The 19,126-nt window shown below is 33.7% G+C and overlaps 1 protein-coding gene across 2 annotated transcripts in view; it reads left to right on the forward strand.

The window, feature by feature from the left end:
* The window catches only part of LOC150110677 (uncharacterized), a 31,498-nt gene extending 13,363 nt beyond the window's left edge, over positions 1 to 18,135 (forward strand). For both annotated transcript variants that reach the window (XM_090395584.1, XM_090395578.1), the window contains exons 2-4: positions 1,912 to 2,045; positions 15,237 to 15,334; positions 18,023 to 18,135. In XM_090395584.1, coding sequence (XP_090251710.1) covers positions 1,912 to 2,045; positions 15,237 to 15,334; positions 18,023 to 18,111 — 321 coding nt within the window. In that variant the 3' untranslated portion in view covers positions 18,112 to 18,135. The remainder of the gene's footprint in view (positions 1 to 1,911; positions 2,046 to 15,236; positions 15,335 to 18,022) is intronic.
* The last annotated feature ends 991 nt before the right edge of the window (positions 18,136 to 19,126 follow it).

A 19,126-nucleotide genomic window follows, 5' to 3' on the forward strand; every position in this document is an offset into this window, starting at 1 on the left:
TACTGCAGTATGCAAAACTTAAACAGCAATAAATAACTGGATAATGCAACAGCTCAATATATGCATTTGGAGGAGCAGGCACGGTTTAGACATAATTACGGTATCATTGATCATACTAATCTTAGTCAAAAATACAAATGAATATAATAAACTTCTGTTTATCATTTATGGATTTTGAAAAAGCATTTGACTACATCCAAATCTCAGCTGTTCTAGAATGACTGTTAAAAAACAGAAAATAGAAGAAACATACATAGAAATCTTGATATATATATATATATATATATATATAGTCATGCCACCCCTGTTATTATACTGCATAAGAAAAGTGAATAATTTCCAGTAAATGATGAATAAGAGAGAGAGATGCAAGATCCCTCAAACTCTTTTCTTAGAAGAAATTTCTTAAATTGAAATGGAAGAATGAAGGAATTAAAATTAATAAAAAGGTTCTAACTCATTTATGTTTTACTGATGATGTACTTTTCTTGGCAGATGTGGACCTAAGTCACTGCTTACAAAAAAAAGAAAAGAAAAAGTCTTTGCTTCTTTTCCAGCTTGGAATGTGAAGGTCAAAGTTTTGAGCAGTTAGGTTTCTTTTAGTTATTACTCTAACAGGATAATCATCTCCATAATTTTGTAATAATGAGTATTATGAACTAATTTTATGGTCTCAAATGATATAACTTTCTGATATATAGTAGTTTGAGTCCAGTTTTATTGCTGTGTGATGGGAGTTCTGTTTGTAGTTTTCCTTCTCTCTCTCTTTCTAACGAACCTTCCAATGTACGAATTAAATAGACAGTATGCTTATGCATTGAATGCCAATTTTTATCCTTTGTATAGTAGTGGAAGGACAACCCAATTAACTTTGTTTATTGAAAGAGTTGCATTTGTTCTTCAGATCACTTTTAAAAAGTGAGAAAACTAAGTTGTATCCCTCTGCAAAAGAAGAAAGCTTGTCTATCTAATCTTGCCTTTACTAATACTCAGTATTTTAGACAAGAATAAATTTCTTTTCACACTACCCTGAAGCTTTTTGGCATATCACATTTATAGTTGATTTGGCATTAAATTTAGCCTTCTTTTACTCTAGGTTCAACTTTCTCACTTCAGCAACTGCTTATACCATACAAACTTCATATCCACTTTGCTGTGGAATAATGTTTATAATTTTAGGTCATGTTCTAAAACTAAATGTTTGTTTCTGTTTAACTATCGTTTGGGTGATTAATAACCACTATTAGGGGTTTGCTTGTATGCACAATGCTCAGTTTCTGCCCAATTTTTTAAGTTTATAATAAATAGATATTTTTATAGGCATTTCCATTGCTGTGAACAAAACATTTTAAAGCTTAAGTATCACCTAGTAGCTCCCTGTGTAAAGTTAAACTTTGCACCAAGTAAGATTACTGTCTACTCTTTCATCTATTCATCTACATTTGTTTTGTTGAACAATCTTGAATATAATTATTCTTCATGAGTAAATTTTTGCTCTGATGATTTTCTTAATTTTTTTTTGGAAAAAGTTAACGAAATATCAACCTGTGATGCTCAGATATTATCGTGAACTATCATAGCATCTCCTTCCTCTCTGGTTGCTTATTGCATGCTGGTGAATAAAACATTCAGATTTCTGTTGAGGATAAAACTTTATCCTCACATCTTTCAAGAAATTGTTGCTTAAAATTTTCAAAATGTAAATGTTTATGCTAAAGGAGTTGTCTTGACATGCATGAGGCAGTGCTCTTTGTCTTTTTCTGTAATTATTATTGCTAATCACTTAACTCTGCAGGTGGCATTCACTGCATTGTCCTCTTATTCAAGCAGACAGTTTTGGATATGCTGATTATATTAGGCAGTACTGTTTTGTAGATTGGGTTTAATAAAATTAAACTTTTTTTTTTTTAGGTGCATGAGAGGAACTTCAGGAAGATTACCAGGTTAAGGAAGCAACAAAGAAAAAAACAATATCCTCGTCGTCAGGGGCATATTAATACACTTGATAAAGACTTAATTCCACAAAGTATAATGCGAAGAAGAAAGTAAGAGTATTTAGCTCTTTCTCCTTGTTAATATTTTATTTTTTTAATTTAAAACTTTGGTAATGTCATAATAGAATTAGTTTAATTTCCATGGTCTTGAATTCATTCTTTTACTATATAACTATACATATATTCTTAAAATTTTGTGACTTACTTGTACAACTTAAAAGAATGACTTCATATGTTGACAAAAAATATTTTCTTGTTTTAATCCTTTACTGAAGTATAAGCAAAGAAAGTTGGTATGTGAAGTACAAGTATAACCTACTTTGTAACCCAGTAAGTAGTTAATAATTTTATAACTGCTCATTAAGAATTGCTTTGGCTTACAGGACTTGAATACAAGTACTTGATGGGGGGAAAAAAATGGCCTGGTTTAACTGGGTGGATACCCGCTAACAGGGCACACTACTTGAAGGTGAGGAGTGGACGTTAGGTCAAGGCCCAGTCAGTTCTCTGCATTCCTTAAAGGCAATATGGAGATCTCCTCCCAGTTATGTTTGTACCTTACGTGATCCCTATAACAAAATTTTGAAAGTCCAAAGCAAAGTCCTATATGTAGAATGCTATGTTAAATGAAATTCACTGTAGCAAACTATTCTTGTGGTCTTTCCAAGTATTTTTGAACAATTCCCAAGCTTCTACATCTTATAATGAGATCAAATTCTTCATTTTTCAACTTTTCCTTAATATATTCCTAATTTGTAACTCTTACAAAATGTGCCTTCCATAAATTTGTCTTCTGAAAGTTTTAAAACTTGTGTAGTTAAGTTCTAGAATGAGACTTCATTTTTATCCAGTGCTTTTTTGCGAAGTTTGTTACGAGAACCAGTTTAATATGCAGTAGCAGAAATATTTTCTTGAGTCAGTAAGTTGTGTTTTTCATTTTCTCTTCTTAGAGTGAAATCTTTTTGAGTGCCACATTTACTTGGCATAAAATGAAATGTTTTGTTCATTTCTTATATACTAATTAATAATGCATAATTCACCAGAAAGATTCTAGGAGTATTCTTTTTGCATTAAGTCTTAAAGAATGCTAGTCTTTCTGCTCATAAACTTCATTCACTTTTCTATATATTAAAATAATAATAAGTCAAAGCATTCAAAGTAGTAACAAATTGTAGTCTTTGCTTTAAAAAAATATTAACTCATGTTTTTGTTTAATTCTGTCTCTAAAAAAAAAAAGTTAAATTCAGATAATTCAAGACAATGATTGATTATAATTGAAAATGATTCCTTATATTCAATCAGATAAATGCTTTCATCTGATGACTGCTATGTACATGGGAAACAGAAGGTTCTGCTGTCAGTACTATAGTATTTTAATAATCTAATCACTACTTTAAGTAGTGATTAGATTATTAAATGGCTGCTGCCGCCATTTTGCTACATTCTGCTATATTTTACTTTTGCTCGCATTGTAGTCCAACAAATTTGTTTGTTTATCAGCTGCACTGGTTAGACTGTATTGAGTGAAAGGCTATAAGATTCTAAACTGAAGACAAAGCAGATATTGTTATTATTCCCCACTAAAGTTAATCTTTACTTGAATTCAGTCGTGGCTTGATCTTAATCACTTATTCTAAAATTGATACTCAACTATTCATTACTTAATCTTATGCTGGTTTGAATATTTTTGGGGATAGTGAATTGACAAAATCAGTCCAGTATGCTGTTCACAAACCATTTAATTAAATTAAGAATTCTTATTATACAGTTGGGGTGCTTAAGGGTCAAAGCTGTATAACTGAGAGGAGACCTCTAGATAGCCTTTAAAGGAATGCAGAGAACAGAAGAGGGCTTCTGATCTAATGTTCAATCCTCACCTTCTCGTGGTGCACCTGTTGGGTATCTAACCTGGATACTGAACGAACAAGGATGGGCTGCCAATTTGGGATTTAGCCGACAAAATTGTATTCTTATTGGCTTAAACCAATATACAAAATGATGGTACAACATGACAAAATTTCATGCTGGGTGGGGTGTCGCCAGGTTACACAAGGCCTCAGTTGTTTTCGCCAAGGAACCAGGGCGAACAGCGAAAAGTCAGCAACTGGAACAAACCTGAAAGCACACCTAAACTCAACATCACCAGAGTTAAAGATCGGTACTATCAACATAAGAAGCCTGAATGGCAAAGAAATGAAGCTAGCTGAGGAATTATATAAGTACCAGATCGACATAATAGGAGGTGACTGAAACAAAAAAGGCAAAACTGGTGAGATCTTTCTGAGCAATAAATACAAAACGATATATTCAGGCAATGACAATCAAGGAAAAGAAAGAGTAGCCATAGTATTCAACACAAAATATGAGGCTAATCTTCTTGAATGGCAAGTAGAGTGATGTGGGCAAATATCAGAATGGGGAATTGGACAATGAGACTTATTTGTGCCTATGGTCCCACAGAAGGTTCTACTAAGGTAGAGGTGGAGGAATTTTTTGATGATTTAGAAAAAGCAACTGACACAATGAAAAAAGGAAAAGTTTGTCCTTGTTGGGGATCTAAATAGCAGAATAAGAAATGGTTGTCAGACATACAAAAATATTTTGGGAAAATGAAGAAAAGAGCAAAGCTAATAAAAATGGTGAATACCTGTTGGATTTCTGCTCAGGACATGGACTGGTTATTACTAACACCATGTTCTAACATAAAAATGTGCACAAATACACATAGAGAGAAGGGGCTAGGAATAAGAAAAGTCTCATTGACTATGTTATTGTTGATAGTAATGTTTTCTACCTGGTGCAGGACACAAGAGTGTATAGAGGATTTTAAATTGGAAGTGATCACTATTTAGTCTTGAGCAGGATAAAATTGAATTTCATATTGAAAAGAATAACATGTAAGAAAGTTTTAAAGCAAATAAAAGTTGAGCAGCTCTCGGATGTGAACTGTAGACTAAAATACACAAAGATTATTGAAGAAAAAATGAAAGAGTTTGAGAACAGGAACCAAACCTTGGAGATTCAGTGGCAAGCCTTGAAGAAAACCCTGATTGTTTCAGCCAGAGAGGCATGTGGTGAAGTTGTCTGCAAGGATAGAAAAATCAGAACTCCATGGTGGACACAGGAAGTTGACGAGGCAGTGAAGGAAAAGAAGAAAGCATATCAAAAGTTCCTGTCAAATAAGTCAGCTTGTGCTCTTAGAGAATATAGAGACAAATGCAAGAATGCTAAACAAAAGTCATGGGAGGACTTTGGCAAGAATATAGAAAATAAATATCAAGAAGGCGGCAAAATATTCTGGAGGTTGTTGAAGAAGCTTAGGAATGGAGGAAAGAGTGCTGTAAAAGGAGTTAGCGATGATAAAGGTGACATGAAAACAGGAGAAAAAGATATCCTTGGTGTATGGAGTTAAGTACTTTGAAAAATTGCTAAGTGAAACAAGCAGTGATAGCACAGTGGTAAAAAACACTCAACAGGCATACAGTCAGGAATACATATCCATACTTGAAGTAGAAAAAGCCATCAAAGGCTTGAAATTTGGAAAGGCAGCAGGAGTAGATGATATTCGACCAGAAATGCTGAAGTATGGTGGTATAAGAGTCTCACAGTGGCTGCACTGCATAGTTCAGAAAGTCTGGACAGGGACGAATTCCCGATGATTGGAGTAGAGCTCTAATAGTACCCATATATAAAAAAGGAAATAAAACTGAATGTGAGAATTACAGAGGTATTTCCCTACTGAGTATTCCTCTGGCAAGATCTATGCAAGTATACTTGAGAAACAGTTGATAAGAATTGTGGAAGAAAAGCTTGGTGAAGAACAAGCTGGATTCAGGCCAAATAGAGGCTGTCAGGATCAGATCTTCACTTTACAACAAATAGTTGAGAAAGCATGGGAATATAACAAAGATCTGATTTAAGTTTTGTCGATCTGGAAAAGGCATATGACAAGGTGCCAAGAGAGAAGCTATTCAATACGCTACAGTTATATGGTATCAATGGGGCATTATATCAAGCAATATTTAGTCTGTATTTGAGTTGTAAGTCAGCAGTTAGAATTGAAGGAAGTACAGGAAGATGGTTTAATGTTAAATCTGGTGTGAGACAAGGATGTACATTATCCCCTCTATTATTCATTATCTATATGGATCACATTATGAAGGAAAGTGGTATTAAACATATCAGAATTGTAGATGTTAATGTCAGCTCTTTGCTTTATGCGGACGATGTTATACTTCTGAATAAATCTGCTACAATTCTGCAAGACTCCCTGACTAAATTGAATAACTGTTGTAATAGATATGGTATGAAGGTCAGCATTAAAAAGACAAAGACAATGAAAATATGCAGAAACATTGAAAATATCACTGCATTGTGAATGGAGAACTTATAGAAGAAGTAAAACATTTCAGCTACTTAGGCACGATTTTTAGTGAAGATGGTAAATTAAATATGGAAATAGACAACAGAATCAACAAAGCTGGTGTAGTAGGAAGTCAATTGAATAAATTCATGTGGAATAAGAGAGAAATTAGTCGGAGCACTAAATTATACACTGTATTGTATAGAGTCCTGAGAAAGATTACAGTCATAAACAGATGGTATCAATGGCAATATCATATTAAAAACGAGGATATTAGGAAAGAACTTGACATTGTCGGAATTGACATTGACATCCAGGAATGCATTAACAGAGCTAATCTCAGGTGGTATGGTCACTTAAACAGAATGAGCGAGGAAAGATTAGCAAAACAAGTGTTCTCTGCCAGGTTGGCAGGAAAACTACCCAGAGGGAGACCAAAGTATGGGTGGATTGATACGGTACAGTGTGCCTTAGATGATAGAAATATAAGCCCTGATAATGATAATATTGGAGTCTTAACAACTAACAGACTGATTTGGAGGAAAATTATAGATAGGAAGTTAGTAATGATGTAAATTTTTCATGTAGTGCTATCATATCCTGTACACCCCTTGAGGGTACATGTCAGGAATTTGATGATGATGATACCACTTTCCTTCATAATGTGATCTATATAGATAATGAATAACAGAGGGGACAGCGTACATCCTTGTCTCACACCAGATTTAACATTAAACCATCTTCCTGTATTTCCTTCAATTCTAACTGCTGACTTACAACTCAAATAAAGACTAAGTATTGTTTGATATAATTTCCCATTGATGCCATATAACTGTAGCATATTGAATAGCTTTTCTCTTGGCACCTTGTCATATGCCTTTTCCAGATCGACAAAACTTAAATACAGATCGTTGTTATATTCCCATGCTTTCTGAACAATTTGTCTTAAAATGAAGATCTGATCCTGAGAGCCTCTATTTTGTGAAAATTTATAATATCTAAAATGTAAAAAAGTTAATTTAAAATTCTAGTCATCAAATTCCTTATGTGTACCCTTCGGAGGGTGTATGGGATACTATTATAGTACTACATAGAAAGGTTAAATTTATTGCAAACTTCCTATAGACAGTTTTCCTACAAATTAGTCTATTCACCAGAATGCTGATGTTGTCAGCTCTTATATTTTCATCTTTTAGGGCACTTTTAACTGCATCTTGGTCTTTCTCTTTTTCTTGCCATCAAACACCTACTTTCCTAATCTTTCCTCTACCATTCTGTTTAAGTGACTATACGACCTTAGATTAGCCCTGCTCATACATTCATGAATGCTTTTTTATGTTGCTTCCACTCATGAAAGGTTATTTGCAACGCTGAAGTACATTTTGTACTGTGGTTGGGCCAAGCATTTTTTTTCTCTTTTATCAATTTTTAATTCATTTTTTTTAAATAATCTGAAACCCTGTTCTAGAGACCAAACATGGAACTTTTTCAAGCCAATTCAGACCTCCAATGAGCATGATGGTGCTCCATCTAGGTGGGAGATGATGACATTCATCTCCCACCTAGAGACAATCAAACATCCTGCTCACATCAGGATTTGAAACTGCAGCCTATTAATTGGCAAAATTAAGTCAGTTTGTGTCTTAGAGAATACACTGACAAATGTAAGAAAGCCAAACACTCTGTAAATCCAGCTAAACAAAAGTCATCGGAGGACTTTAGTAAGAACATAGAAAATAAATATTAAGAGGGTGGCAAGATATTCTGGAGGTTGTTGAAAAAGCTCAGAAATAGAGGAAAGAGTGCTGTAAATGGAATTAGAGATGATAAAGGTGACATGAAAACAGTAGAAAAAGATATCTTGAAGTATGGAGTAAATACTTCAAAAAATGGCTAAATGAAACAAGCTGTGATGACAGCACAGTGGTAAAAAACATTCATCAGGCCGACAGTGAAGAATACATATCCATACTTGAAGTAGGAAAAGCCATCAAAAGCCTGAAATCTGGAAAGGCAGCAGGAGTAGATGATATTCAACCAGAAATGCTCAGGTATAAAAGTCTTACAGTGGCTTCACTGCATAGTTCAGAAGGCCTGGACAGAGGGACGAATTCCAGATTATTGGAGTAGTGCTTTCATGGTACCCATATATAAAAAGGAAAATAAAACTGAATGTGAGAATTACAGGAGTATTTCTCTACTGAGTGTTCCTGGTAAGATATATGCAAGATTATTATTATTATGTGACATCTCGAGGGAGTGCAAAGACTCATTTGAGGTAAAGTGAACCCCTTTCAACTACTAACCATGCTCAAACTTGCTTAACTTTTTGTGAGCCAGTATCAGAGGCTCTACCAAACTACCAACCTTTGCTGGAAACAGTTGAAAAGCATTGTAGAAGGGAAGATTGGTGAAGAACAAGCTGGATTCAGGCTAAATAGAGGCTGTCAGGATCAGATTTTCACTTTATGACAGATAGTTGAGAAATCATAGGAATATAACAAATATCTGTATTTAAGTTTTGTAGATCTGCAAAATACATATGACAAGGTGCCAAGAGAGAAGTATTCAAAACACTACTGGTGTCAATGGGGCATTATATCAAGCAATACTTAGTCTTTTTTTGAGTTGTAAGTCAGCTGTTAGAATTGAAGAAAGTACTGGAAGGTGGTTTAATTTTAAATCTGGTGTCAGACAAGGATGTACATTATCTCCTCTGTTATTCATTATCTATGTGGATCATTTTATGAAGGAAAGCTTGATATCAAAATTGGATGTGTTAATATCAGCTCTTTGCTTTATGCAGATGATGTTACACTTCTAAATAAATCTGCTACAAGTCTGCAAGATTCCCTGACTAAAGTGAATAACTGTTGTAATAGATGTGGTATGTAGATCAGCATTAAAAAGACAAAGACAATGAAAATAAGCAGAAACAGTGAAAATATGAAATGAATGGAGAACCTATAAAACAAGTAAAACATTTCAGCTACTTAGGCACAATTTTTAGTGAAGATGGTAAATTAAATATGGAAATAGACAACAGAATCAGTAAAGCTGGTATGGTAGGAAGTCAACTGAATAAATTTATATGGAATAAGAGAGAAATTAGCTGTATACAAGACATTGTTGAAACCAATTTTAACTTATGGATCTGGGAGCTCGTTTATTAATAAAACACTTGACCAAGGATTAGAGTCTACAGATATGAGAGTCCTAAGATAGATTAGGGGTAGCAGTATCATATTAGAAATGATGATATTAGGAAAGAATTTGACACTGTTAGCATCTAGGAATGTGTCAACTGAATAAATTTATATGGAATAAGAGAGAAATTAGCCTAAACCCTAAATTAGCTGTATACAAGACATTGTTCAAGCCAATTTTAACTTATGGATCTGGGAGCTGGTTTAGAAAAAAAACACTTGACCAAAGACTAAAGACTACAGATATGAGAGTCCTAAGAAAGATTAGAAGTAGCAGTATCATATTAGAAATGATGATATTAGGAAAGAATTTGACATTGTTAGCATCTAGGAATGTGTTAGTACAGCTAATCTCAGGTGATATGGTCACTTAAACAGAATGGGAGAGAAAAGATTTGCAAAACAAGTGTTTTTCACAGGAAAAAGTTTTCTTTTTTTCTTGTCAGGAAAAAGACCCAGAGGAAGACCAAGATATAGGTGGATTGATACAGTTAAAAGTGCCTTAGAAGATAGAAATATAAGATCTGATAATGTTGCAGTCTTTACAGTAACAGACTGATTTGGAGGAAAATTGTGAATAGGAAGTTATTAATGATGTAATTTTTCATGTAGTACTATCATATCCTGTACACCCCTTGACAGTATACATCAGGAATTTGACGAATGATGATGATGATAAAATTTTAGTAAAGATGGCAAATTAAATATAGAAATAGACAACAGAATTTGCAAAACTGGTATGGTGAGAAGTCAAAGAAATAAATTTATAGTGAATATGAGTGAAACTAGAGCACTAAAGTGTACAGGACTGTTTCGAGCCAGTTTTAAATAATGGATAAGAGAGCCAGGTTAAAAGTAAAACTTTGAGAAAAGACTAGAGACACAACAGTTTTTCTGAGAAAAATTAAGGGGGTAAAATGATGGCATCAATGGCAGAATCATATTAAAAATTACATTAGGAAGAACCTGAGAACGTTAGCAACATTTACCAGCCTGATTTGGCTGAGTTGTTAGTATGTGTTTGTAGCATTGTCAGGTTTTTTCTAATGTAATTTTTAATATGATTCTGCCATTGATGCCATCTGTTTACTCCCTTAATTTTTCTCAGAAAAATTGTCTCCTGTCTTTTATCAATTTTTACTTTTAACCCGGCTCTCTGATCCATTAGTTAAAATTGCTTGAAATAGTCTTGTATACTGCTAGTTTAGTGTTCTAGTTTCAATCTTATTCAATATAAATTTATTTCATTGACTTCTGATCACACAAGTTTTGCTAATTCTGTTGTTTGTTTCTATATTTAATTTGCCATCTTCACTAACATTTTTGCCTCAATAACTGAAATTTTGTTATGTAGGTTTTTCCATATGAATGTACTTAGTTTTTTTGTCTTCTTACCTATTTTCACAGTTTGGTCTTTTTTTTTCTGATTTTCATGTTGCATTCATTAAAGCAGTTATTCAATTTAATTAAGAAATCATGTAAATTTGTATGGGATTTATTTAGAAGTATAGCTTCATGCGCATAAAGTAAAGAGCCGAGATGAAGGAATTGGAACATATAAAATGGGACGTTGTGGACTTTTCAGAGATAAGAAGGAAAGAAGAAACTCTCATGCGATTAAAAGATGGACATCTACTCTACCACTGTGAATGTGACAGAAACTCAACTGGTGGTGTAGGATTCCTAATAAATAAAATAACATCAATAATAGCTGAACTAAGTCTCTTCATAAATGAAAGATACCAACTGAAAATTATACAAGTATATGCCCCAACTATGGACCATCCAGATGAAGAGATAGAAGATTTTTATGAAACATTAGAATCCACATTCAATAATTCTAAAGAATTCTACATAATTATATTGGGTGACTTTAATGCCAAATTTGGAAGCAGCAGATGACCATCTGAACCCCATCGGTAAATTTGGATTTGGACAGAGGAATGAAAGAGGAGAAAGACTTATTGAATTTGCAGAAGAAAATAACCTCTTTATTATGAACAGCTTTTTCAAGAAGAAAATCAACCGAAAATGGGCTTGGAAGCCCAAATGGACAAATTTACAATGAAATAGACTTCATCCTCTCCAACAGAAGATATATAATAAATAATACTGAAGTGCTTAATAGATTTAACACAGGAAGTGGCCACAGACTAGTAAGGGCAAAAGTATGGATCAACAAAAAATGGGAATGGAATAAGCTCATAAGAAAAAAGTCCAATTTAGTGATGCTACAAAACCTCTACCACAATAAAAGCTGTTATAGAAAATCACTCAAAAATGAACTAAAAAAAGTTAAAAGAACTAAAAAAATAGAGATGCAATAATCAAAAGAATTCAGGGATTTATACTGAATTCTTTGAAGACAAAGACAGACATCCAAGAATCATCTATGGAATCACCAATTAACACTGCTACTACCATTGATGATGCTAATGAAATATTAACAAAATCTATCTTGAATTGTGCACTAGAAATAGGAGGTGTAAAAAGGCACCAAGGAGAGGAAATACTAAGACAGGAAACCTTAGATCTAATGAAGAAAAGAAGAGATTTGAATGACATCAATAAAATAGAATATGCGAAAATTTGTAAAACTATACATAAAAGGATGAAACATGAACTTAGATCGTATAATACTAGGAAAATTAAAGAAACAATAGAAAACAATAGTAATATGAAGGTCCTAAGATGAACATTATCAGTTGGAACAAAGGAAATAACTTGTAAGAGGAAAAATGGTGAACTTATAAAAAAAAATAGAGACACAATAATCAAAAGAATTCAGGGATTTATACTGAAATTTTTGAAGACAAAGACTGAGACATCCAAGAATCATCTATGGATAACTTGAGTGAGGAAGAACATGATGCTCCTGAGATCTTACAACGTGAAGTGGAAATAGCACTGTCGGAAATGAAGAATGGAAAGGCCCCAGGAGAATATGGAATTATGGTAGACGTCTTAAAACTGGGAGGAAGCCCTGTCATCAAACAGCTGACTAAACTCTTTAATAAATGCCTAAAACAGAAAAAAATTCCGAAAAATTGGAACAATTCACTTCTAGTATTAATTTTTAAAAAGGGCAGTAAGGAACAAATTAAAAACTACAGACCTATAAGCCTACTCCCCACCATATATAAAGTTTTCACAAAAATTATAAATAATAGAATAAAATCTAAACTAGAGGGAATGCAATCCTGTGAACAAGCTGGATTTAGGAAGAATTACAATACTTTGGACCATATTCACACATTAAGACAGCTCATTGATAAATCAGTTGAATACAATAAACCCTTATGTCTGGCTTATATAGACTATGAAAAAGCATTTGATTCAGTTAAAACATGATCTGCAACACTAAAAGCACTTGAAACCCATGGAATTGAGAAACCATATATCATCATCATCATCATCATCAAATTCCTGCCATGTACCCTCAAGGGGTGTACAGGATATGACAGTACTACATGAAAAAATTACATCATTACTAACTTCCTATCTACAATTTTCCTCCAAATCAGTCTGTTACTTGTCAAGACTCCAACATTATCAGATCTTATATTTCTATCGTCTAAGGCACTTTGTACCGTATCAATCCACCTATATCTTGGTCTTCCTCTGGGTCGTTTTCCTGCCAACCTGGCAGAGAACACTTGTTTTGCTAATCTTTCCTCTCCCATTCTATTTAAGTGACCATACCATCTGAGATTAGCTCTGCTAATGCATTCCTGGATGCTGACAATGTCAAGTTCTTTCCTAATATCCTCATTTTTAATATGATATTGCCATTGATGCCATCTGTTCACGCCTCTAATCTTTCTCAGGACTCTCATATCTGCGGTCTCTAGTCTTTGGTCAAGTGTTTTGCTTCTGACCCAGCTCTCAGATCCATAAGTTAAAATTGGTTTGAATGAAGTAGCTTGTTCTATTTCATATTGAAACACTAAAACATATTTACAATAATGCAACTTCTGTAATTAAATTATATAAAAACAGTGAAAAGTTCCCAATACAAAAAGGCATCCGGCAAGGCGACAGCATATCTCCCAAATTATTTACAGCTGCACTAGAGGAAGTCTTTAGAAGCCTTGATTGGGAAACAAAAGGAATAAACATAAATAGAGAAAGGCTGCATCATCTGAAATTTGCAGATGATATTGTCCTAATAGCAGATAATCTTGAAGATCGGGAAGAAAGGCTAAATCAGCTAAATGAAGCCTCGAGAGAAATTGGATTAAAAATAAATAGAGAAAAAACAAAAATAATGATGAATAAATACATAAACCATAGAACTATCAAAGTTGAAAACCATGAAATAGAACAAGCTACTTCATATGTATATTTGGGCCAATTGTTATCCTTTGAGGATTGCCAAAGAAAAGATATTGAACAAAGAATTCACCTTGGATGGATGGCTTATGGGAAAATGAGAGACATATTCAGAAGTGACATCCCTATCAGTCTAAAAAGGAAAGCTTTCGACCAGTGCATACTTCCTGTCCTAACATATGGAGGAGAAACATGGACTTTAACAGAAGCCCTAAACAAAAAACTGAGAACAACACAACATCGCATGGAAAGAAGTATGCTAAAAATAACATTAGGAGATAAGAAGACAAATATTTGGATAAGATCTCAAACAGGTGTCATGGATATTGTAAAATACATTAAACAGGCTAAGTGGAGATGGGCTGGCCATATTGCCAGATACAGTGACAGGAGATGGACTAGAAAAACAACAGAGTGGAGGCCAATGGATAGAGCAAGACAAAGAGGAAGACCGAGAAGAAGGTGGAGAGATGAACTGGAACAAATTGCAGGAGTGAGATGGATGGGAGAGGCAGAAAACCGAGTGATCTGGAAAATCATGGGGGAGACCTTCGTCCAGCAGTGGGCAGAACCAGAAGGTTAAAGAAGAAGAAGATAGCTTCATGCACATAAAGTAAAGAGCCGAGATTAAGGCCTCCAGTTTTGATATCAGGTTCAATGCCACTTTTCTTCATATTGTAATCCACATAGGAGGTGAATCATAGTGAAGATAATGGGAATCCTTGTAAGAATCCAATACATCAAAACCGTTTCTAACTACTGACTTACAATGCAACCATTTAAATATACTTAGTATATTCACACTATACTTAGTATAGTGTCCCATTTATAACATATAATTGTGGCATTGTGAACAGCTTTTCTCTTAAAACCTTGTCATATGCATTGCCCAGGTCTACAAAACTTAAAACTGATCCTTGTATTCCTATAATTTCTTAGCTATCTGTCTTAAAGTGAAAATCTGATCCTGACAATCCCTGTTTGATCTGAACTTAGCTTGTTCTTCTCAGGTATACTTGCATAAATGTTAAAACCCATTGTTGTTCAATGCCATCTACTTTCACCTACAGTACAGTATATAGTAAACAGTCACTAGTTGGAATGGTGTAGTTTGAATGGTTGCAACCATTACTCTGTGTCATACATCAGAGCTATAATTAGGGTCAGAGATATGTTACTAGCCCTATCCTAATGAAGTAGATACAGATATAGCAGTTGTCACATTCTTGAATAGGAATGCAAAAGAGTTCTTATTTTATGCTTAATATCATTTTCACTAAATATTCCATTAACACTTTCTTTTCTTATTATTGCTTAAAATATAATTTTTTTACTCATTAGGACAAATCCTTTTGCACCAGTATCATTATCTGGGAAGAAGAGGAGAAAAATTTTAAAACAGCAGAGGCAAAGACAGAGGGAGGAGCAAAAAGTGAAAGGTACGGTATATTTTTATTACTTTTGATATAGTTTTTTGAAAGCAATGTAAGTCCTTTGTCTGAATTAAAAAAAGAGTTGGAAGTTGCCGTTGTCATAGACTAATATAACACTGCCGATTAAATATGCTGTAACTGAGTAATTTGCACATCATGCTTGGTATGAAAGCTTGTACAGAGGCAGTTTGCCATTGCACTGTCTGACTTGCAGATTAGGCTTTCTCTGCAAGTCACAGAAATAGTAATATCCGTGACTTTCAGAGAGGCCTAATCTGTACAGGCTATTCATTGAAAACATTTATAAATAAACACAGTAACTTTAGTAGGCATAATTAATCAAGACATTTTATGATAATCCTTATCCAGAAATGACAAAAACAAAAAAGCATGCATTGATAAGGATAAATAAACACTGTTAATTTATGTTGCTCGCCTATTTGCAGAGCAGTTTGTAAATTGTTGATTTGCAAATAGGTGAGCAATGTAGGTTATCACCAAGAATTTTAACAGATATCTGGAGCAACATCATTGAAATCAGTGTGCTGCCTGGAACTGCATAAACAGAATATTTACAGGTTTGTGCTTACTTTGAAAATGTCATCTCTTGCAAAGGAATTAAGGAATAAAACTTATCAGGAATGTTTTCATAGTGGTCTGACAAAATAAAATTCATGCTAATCATAAAGCTAGAGGCAGAAGGTGATCACAGCTATCCGTGTTTTAAATTAATGGCGTGTCATGGTCATTAGAGCCTTTTGTTGGAGAGGACAGTGTGTGCATTACCTGTTATAACCATGCAAAACATACCTTCCATTCATTTTGATGGCTGGAATGCTATCCCAGAGGTAAAGTCTTCTGAGATGGCAATATTGAACCTTTCTTGACTTGATGATTATTATCCATATGTCCAACCTGTTATTGCAACACTTCTCCAGGTTTGTTTTACTAATGTATAGCAAAGTAAGGATCAGCACAAGCATGGCTGGCCCAAGAAATTGCAAATGTTTTCCTAGCTGTCCTTGTATATACATAAGTGGATTAAAAACCCAAGTCTATTAGCATGGATCTAAGAGGTATTTTGGTTTATCAGGCTGTAAATAAGATTTTAGTAAGTTTGGATGGAAGAAATTGGCTGTTTTGTGTCTAATAGATATGCCATTAACAAAGATTGCTGATGTACTCTGAAGAGCTATTTCAAAGATGTCTTTTCTCTTTTTTTTGTAATCTGATATTGAAGAATAACTGAACAGATATGCACACTACTAGATTATAATACATTAATATTAATCTGGATTGCAAGACACACAGAACTATATTCAGAGTTTTCATCTCAGATGTGACCTCTGGTGTGTATCTTTAAAGATGTATGGATATTTTTCATGACTAGTTCCCAGTTTTTTCAGATTGGTCTGTTATTTGTCAGACCTCGGATTTGATCAGCTCTTACATTTAGAGATATAAAACTTTGGGCATTTGTTTCATCCTGAAATCTTCAGTTAAAATGGCTTGACATACTATTAAAACCCTACTTCAAGAAAGATTTTATGAAAGATTCATTTTAACAAATGTTCATTTATCTTTAAAATGATAGAACTATCCTGCATGTCCTGTAACTTTCATCACCAAATGATTGTCATATTAATTTCTGCCATTTGCCATCTTATAAATTTTTATGCAAGACTTAATGCACAGCTAAGCTCAGGGCTCAATAAATATGCTTGCCCATGGCGTAGATTTTGTTGGCTGGCAAGTGGCTGCAGGCTGGACAAAGCAGTAACTTTCTAAATGAAATCGTTACTTTAAGAAAACACAATCACTTTATGGAACTCCTCCTATTGATATATTTGAATATATCAAAAATTAGAGATCTTGGCAAATATGTTTTTTTTTTTGTGTGAGCAATGTTTGTATCAGATCATCACTGTAGTATGTTACAAAAAAATTTTAGTATTTTTTGAGTAGAATTAGAATTGACGCTTACTAAAGGAAAAACTGCCTTAGCATGTTTTGAAAAAAAAAGTTACTCTGCATTTGAAAGGAAGAAAGAATGCTTCTCTTAAAATGAAATCAAATTAAACAGTTGTAGATGAAAAAAGAAAATGAGCATCATATGGGTATACTCCAGATAATGACCTAGATATTAAGGTTGAAACATCAGATAATTATTTTGGTTTGTATTAAACTGAAGTTTTACTATAATAATGCTTAATATAATAACATAATAATCCATAATTTTACTAAAATATTTTGGAAACTAAAACTTCAGTTTTAGTTTTCAGTTCATTATTAAAAAATTATTTCCATAATTTTTTAATAATGAATTAATTACAGAAGTTATTACCAAAAAAAAAAAAAATGAGTCAAATTTGCATCTAGTTGCTCATTCTTGCTGTGGATTTAAACTTTTTTCATTCATGGTGTTCTGCAGTAGTTTGGAGTTTAATTATACCAAAACAAATAAAAATCCCTAAAGTTTTTTCAGTGTTTAACTATAATGCACAAGTTGTTTTCACTATAATTTGGAAAAAAAAAAAAAAAAAAAAAAAAAATTTTAAATTGTACTTAATTGCAGAAGTAAGAGTTCACAAAATTAGGGATTAAAGTGCTCACATTGATTGCTATGAATTGGTTGCTCTGATTGATCTTGTTTATTTATTCATATTGAAATAAGATTTTTGTTTATCTTCTCAGCCTGTCCAGGATTGAAGTCTGAAAGAAAACTTACAGAGGATATAGAAGTAGCAGTAACAGAAAATGCACCAGTAGCTATGGAAACATAATGAATTAAAATAAGTCATGCAGAATCTTTCTTTGGACTCTTGATTTTAATAGTTCAGTGTCAGAATTGGTATGATATAATTAACAGAGTAGAGATGATTTACACAAAAATCCCTTTCAAAAGAAAAGTTTTTTGCATAAATATTAATTTTTCTTGGTATAGTAGTAAAGAAACATAATTACAGGTAATTATTAAGGAAATAGGGGAAGTTTTGATTTGACTAAAGAGTTTATGAGAATACAATCGTCAGCATCAGAGTTGCCTTAGCTTGCACTGCTTAAAAGACATGGGTGCTGCCGTGGCATTTATAGTCACTTTTTATTAATGCATTGGATAATGGTTTCATTGACCTGCCATCTGTTTCAAGCTGGTTGTTTCTCTTCTGAGACCAGGTTTAAACCTTAAGAGAGTAAAAACTCATTTGATACTAATGCAATTCTATGTCAGAGTTGTATTTTTCATAAGTGAACTCTCAGTGTGCTTAATGTTCACACGGTTAGCCTAGTGGCTATGCGCTTCGCAACCATATGCCTGGGGACTGGGGAAGGAGTGTCCTAGGTTCGATTCCTGTTGACAACGTGAGGAGCTTAAAGATCTTCCTTAGCCATAGCTAAGTTAGCCGGTCTTGGGCGTGGACTGCAGAGTTTTTGCTACCAGTTTATCTGGGGTTTTTCATCCCGCAAGCAGGCAAACTAGCCCCGTAAACACACACGGTTCTACAGTCATAAAAACTTAGCCCCCATGAGGGGGCTCAACTCGCCCCAGTAGGGACGGGGGAGAAATAGGGAGGAAACTCCATACGAATAAATAAATAAAATAAAGTGTGCTTAATAGCAATAATCAAATTTAGAGCCAATACTTTATTTCAGCAATGTAAATTATATAGAAATGGGGAATATTAAAGATCCAACCTTATTTCAAAGCTAAATATATATAAAAACCTTGGAAATTTTGACTAGAGAGCTTATGAGAATAAGCTTTCTAGTCAGTAGTGCAAGCTAAGGCAATTCCAGTAC

Source organism: Typopeltis vanoorti, chromosome 1, assembly GCF_054136105.1.
Source record: "Typopeltis vanoorti isolate ZY-2024b chromosome 1, IOZ_Tvanoo_1.0, whole genome shotgun sequence".
NCBI classification, from domain to species: domain Eukaryota; kingdom Metazoa; phylum Arthropoda; class Arachnida; order Uropygi; family Thelyphonidae; genus Typopeltis; species Typopeltis vanoorti.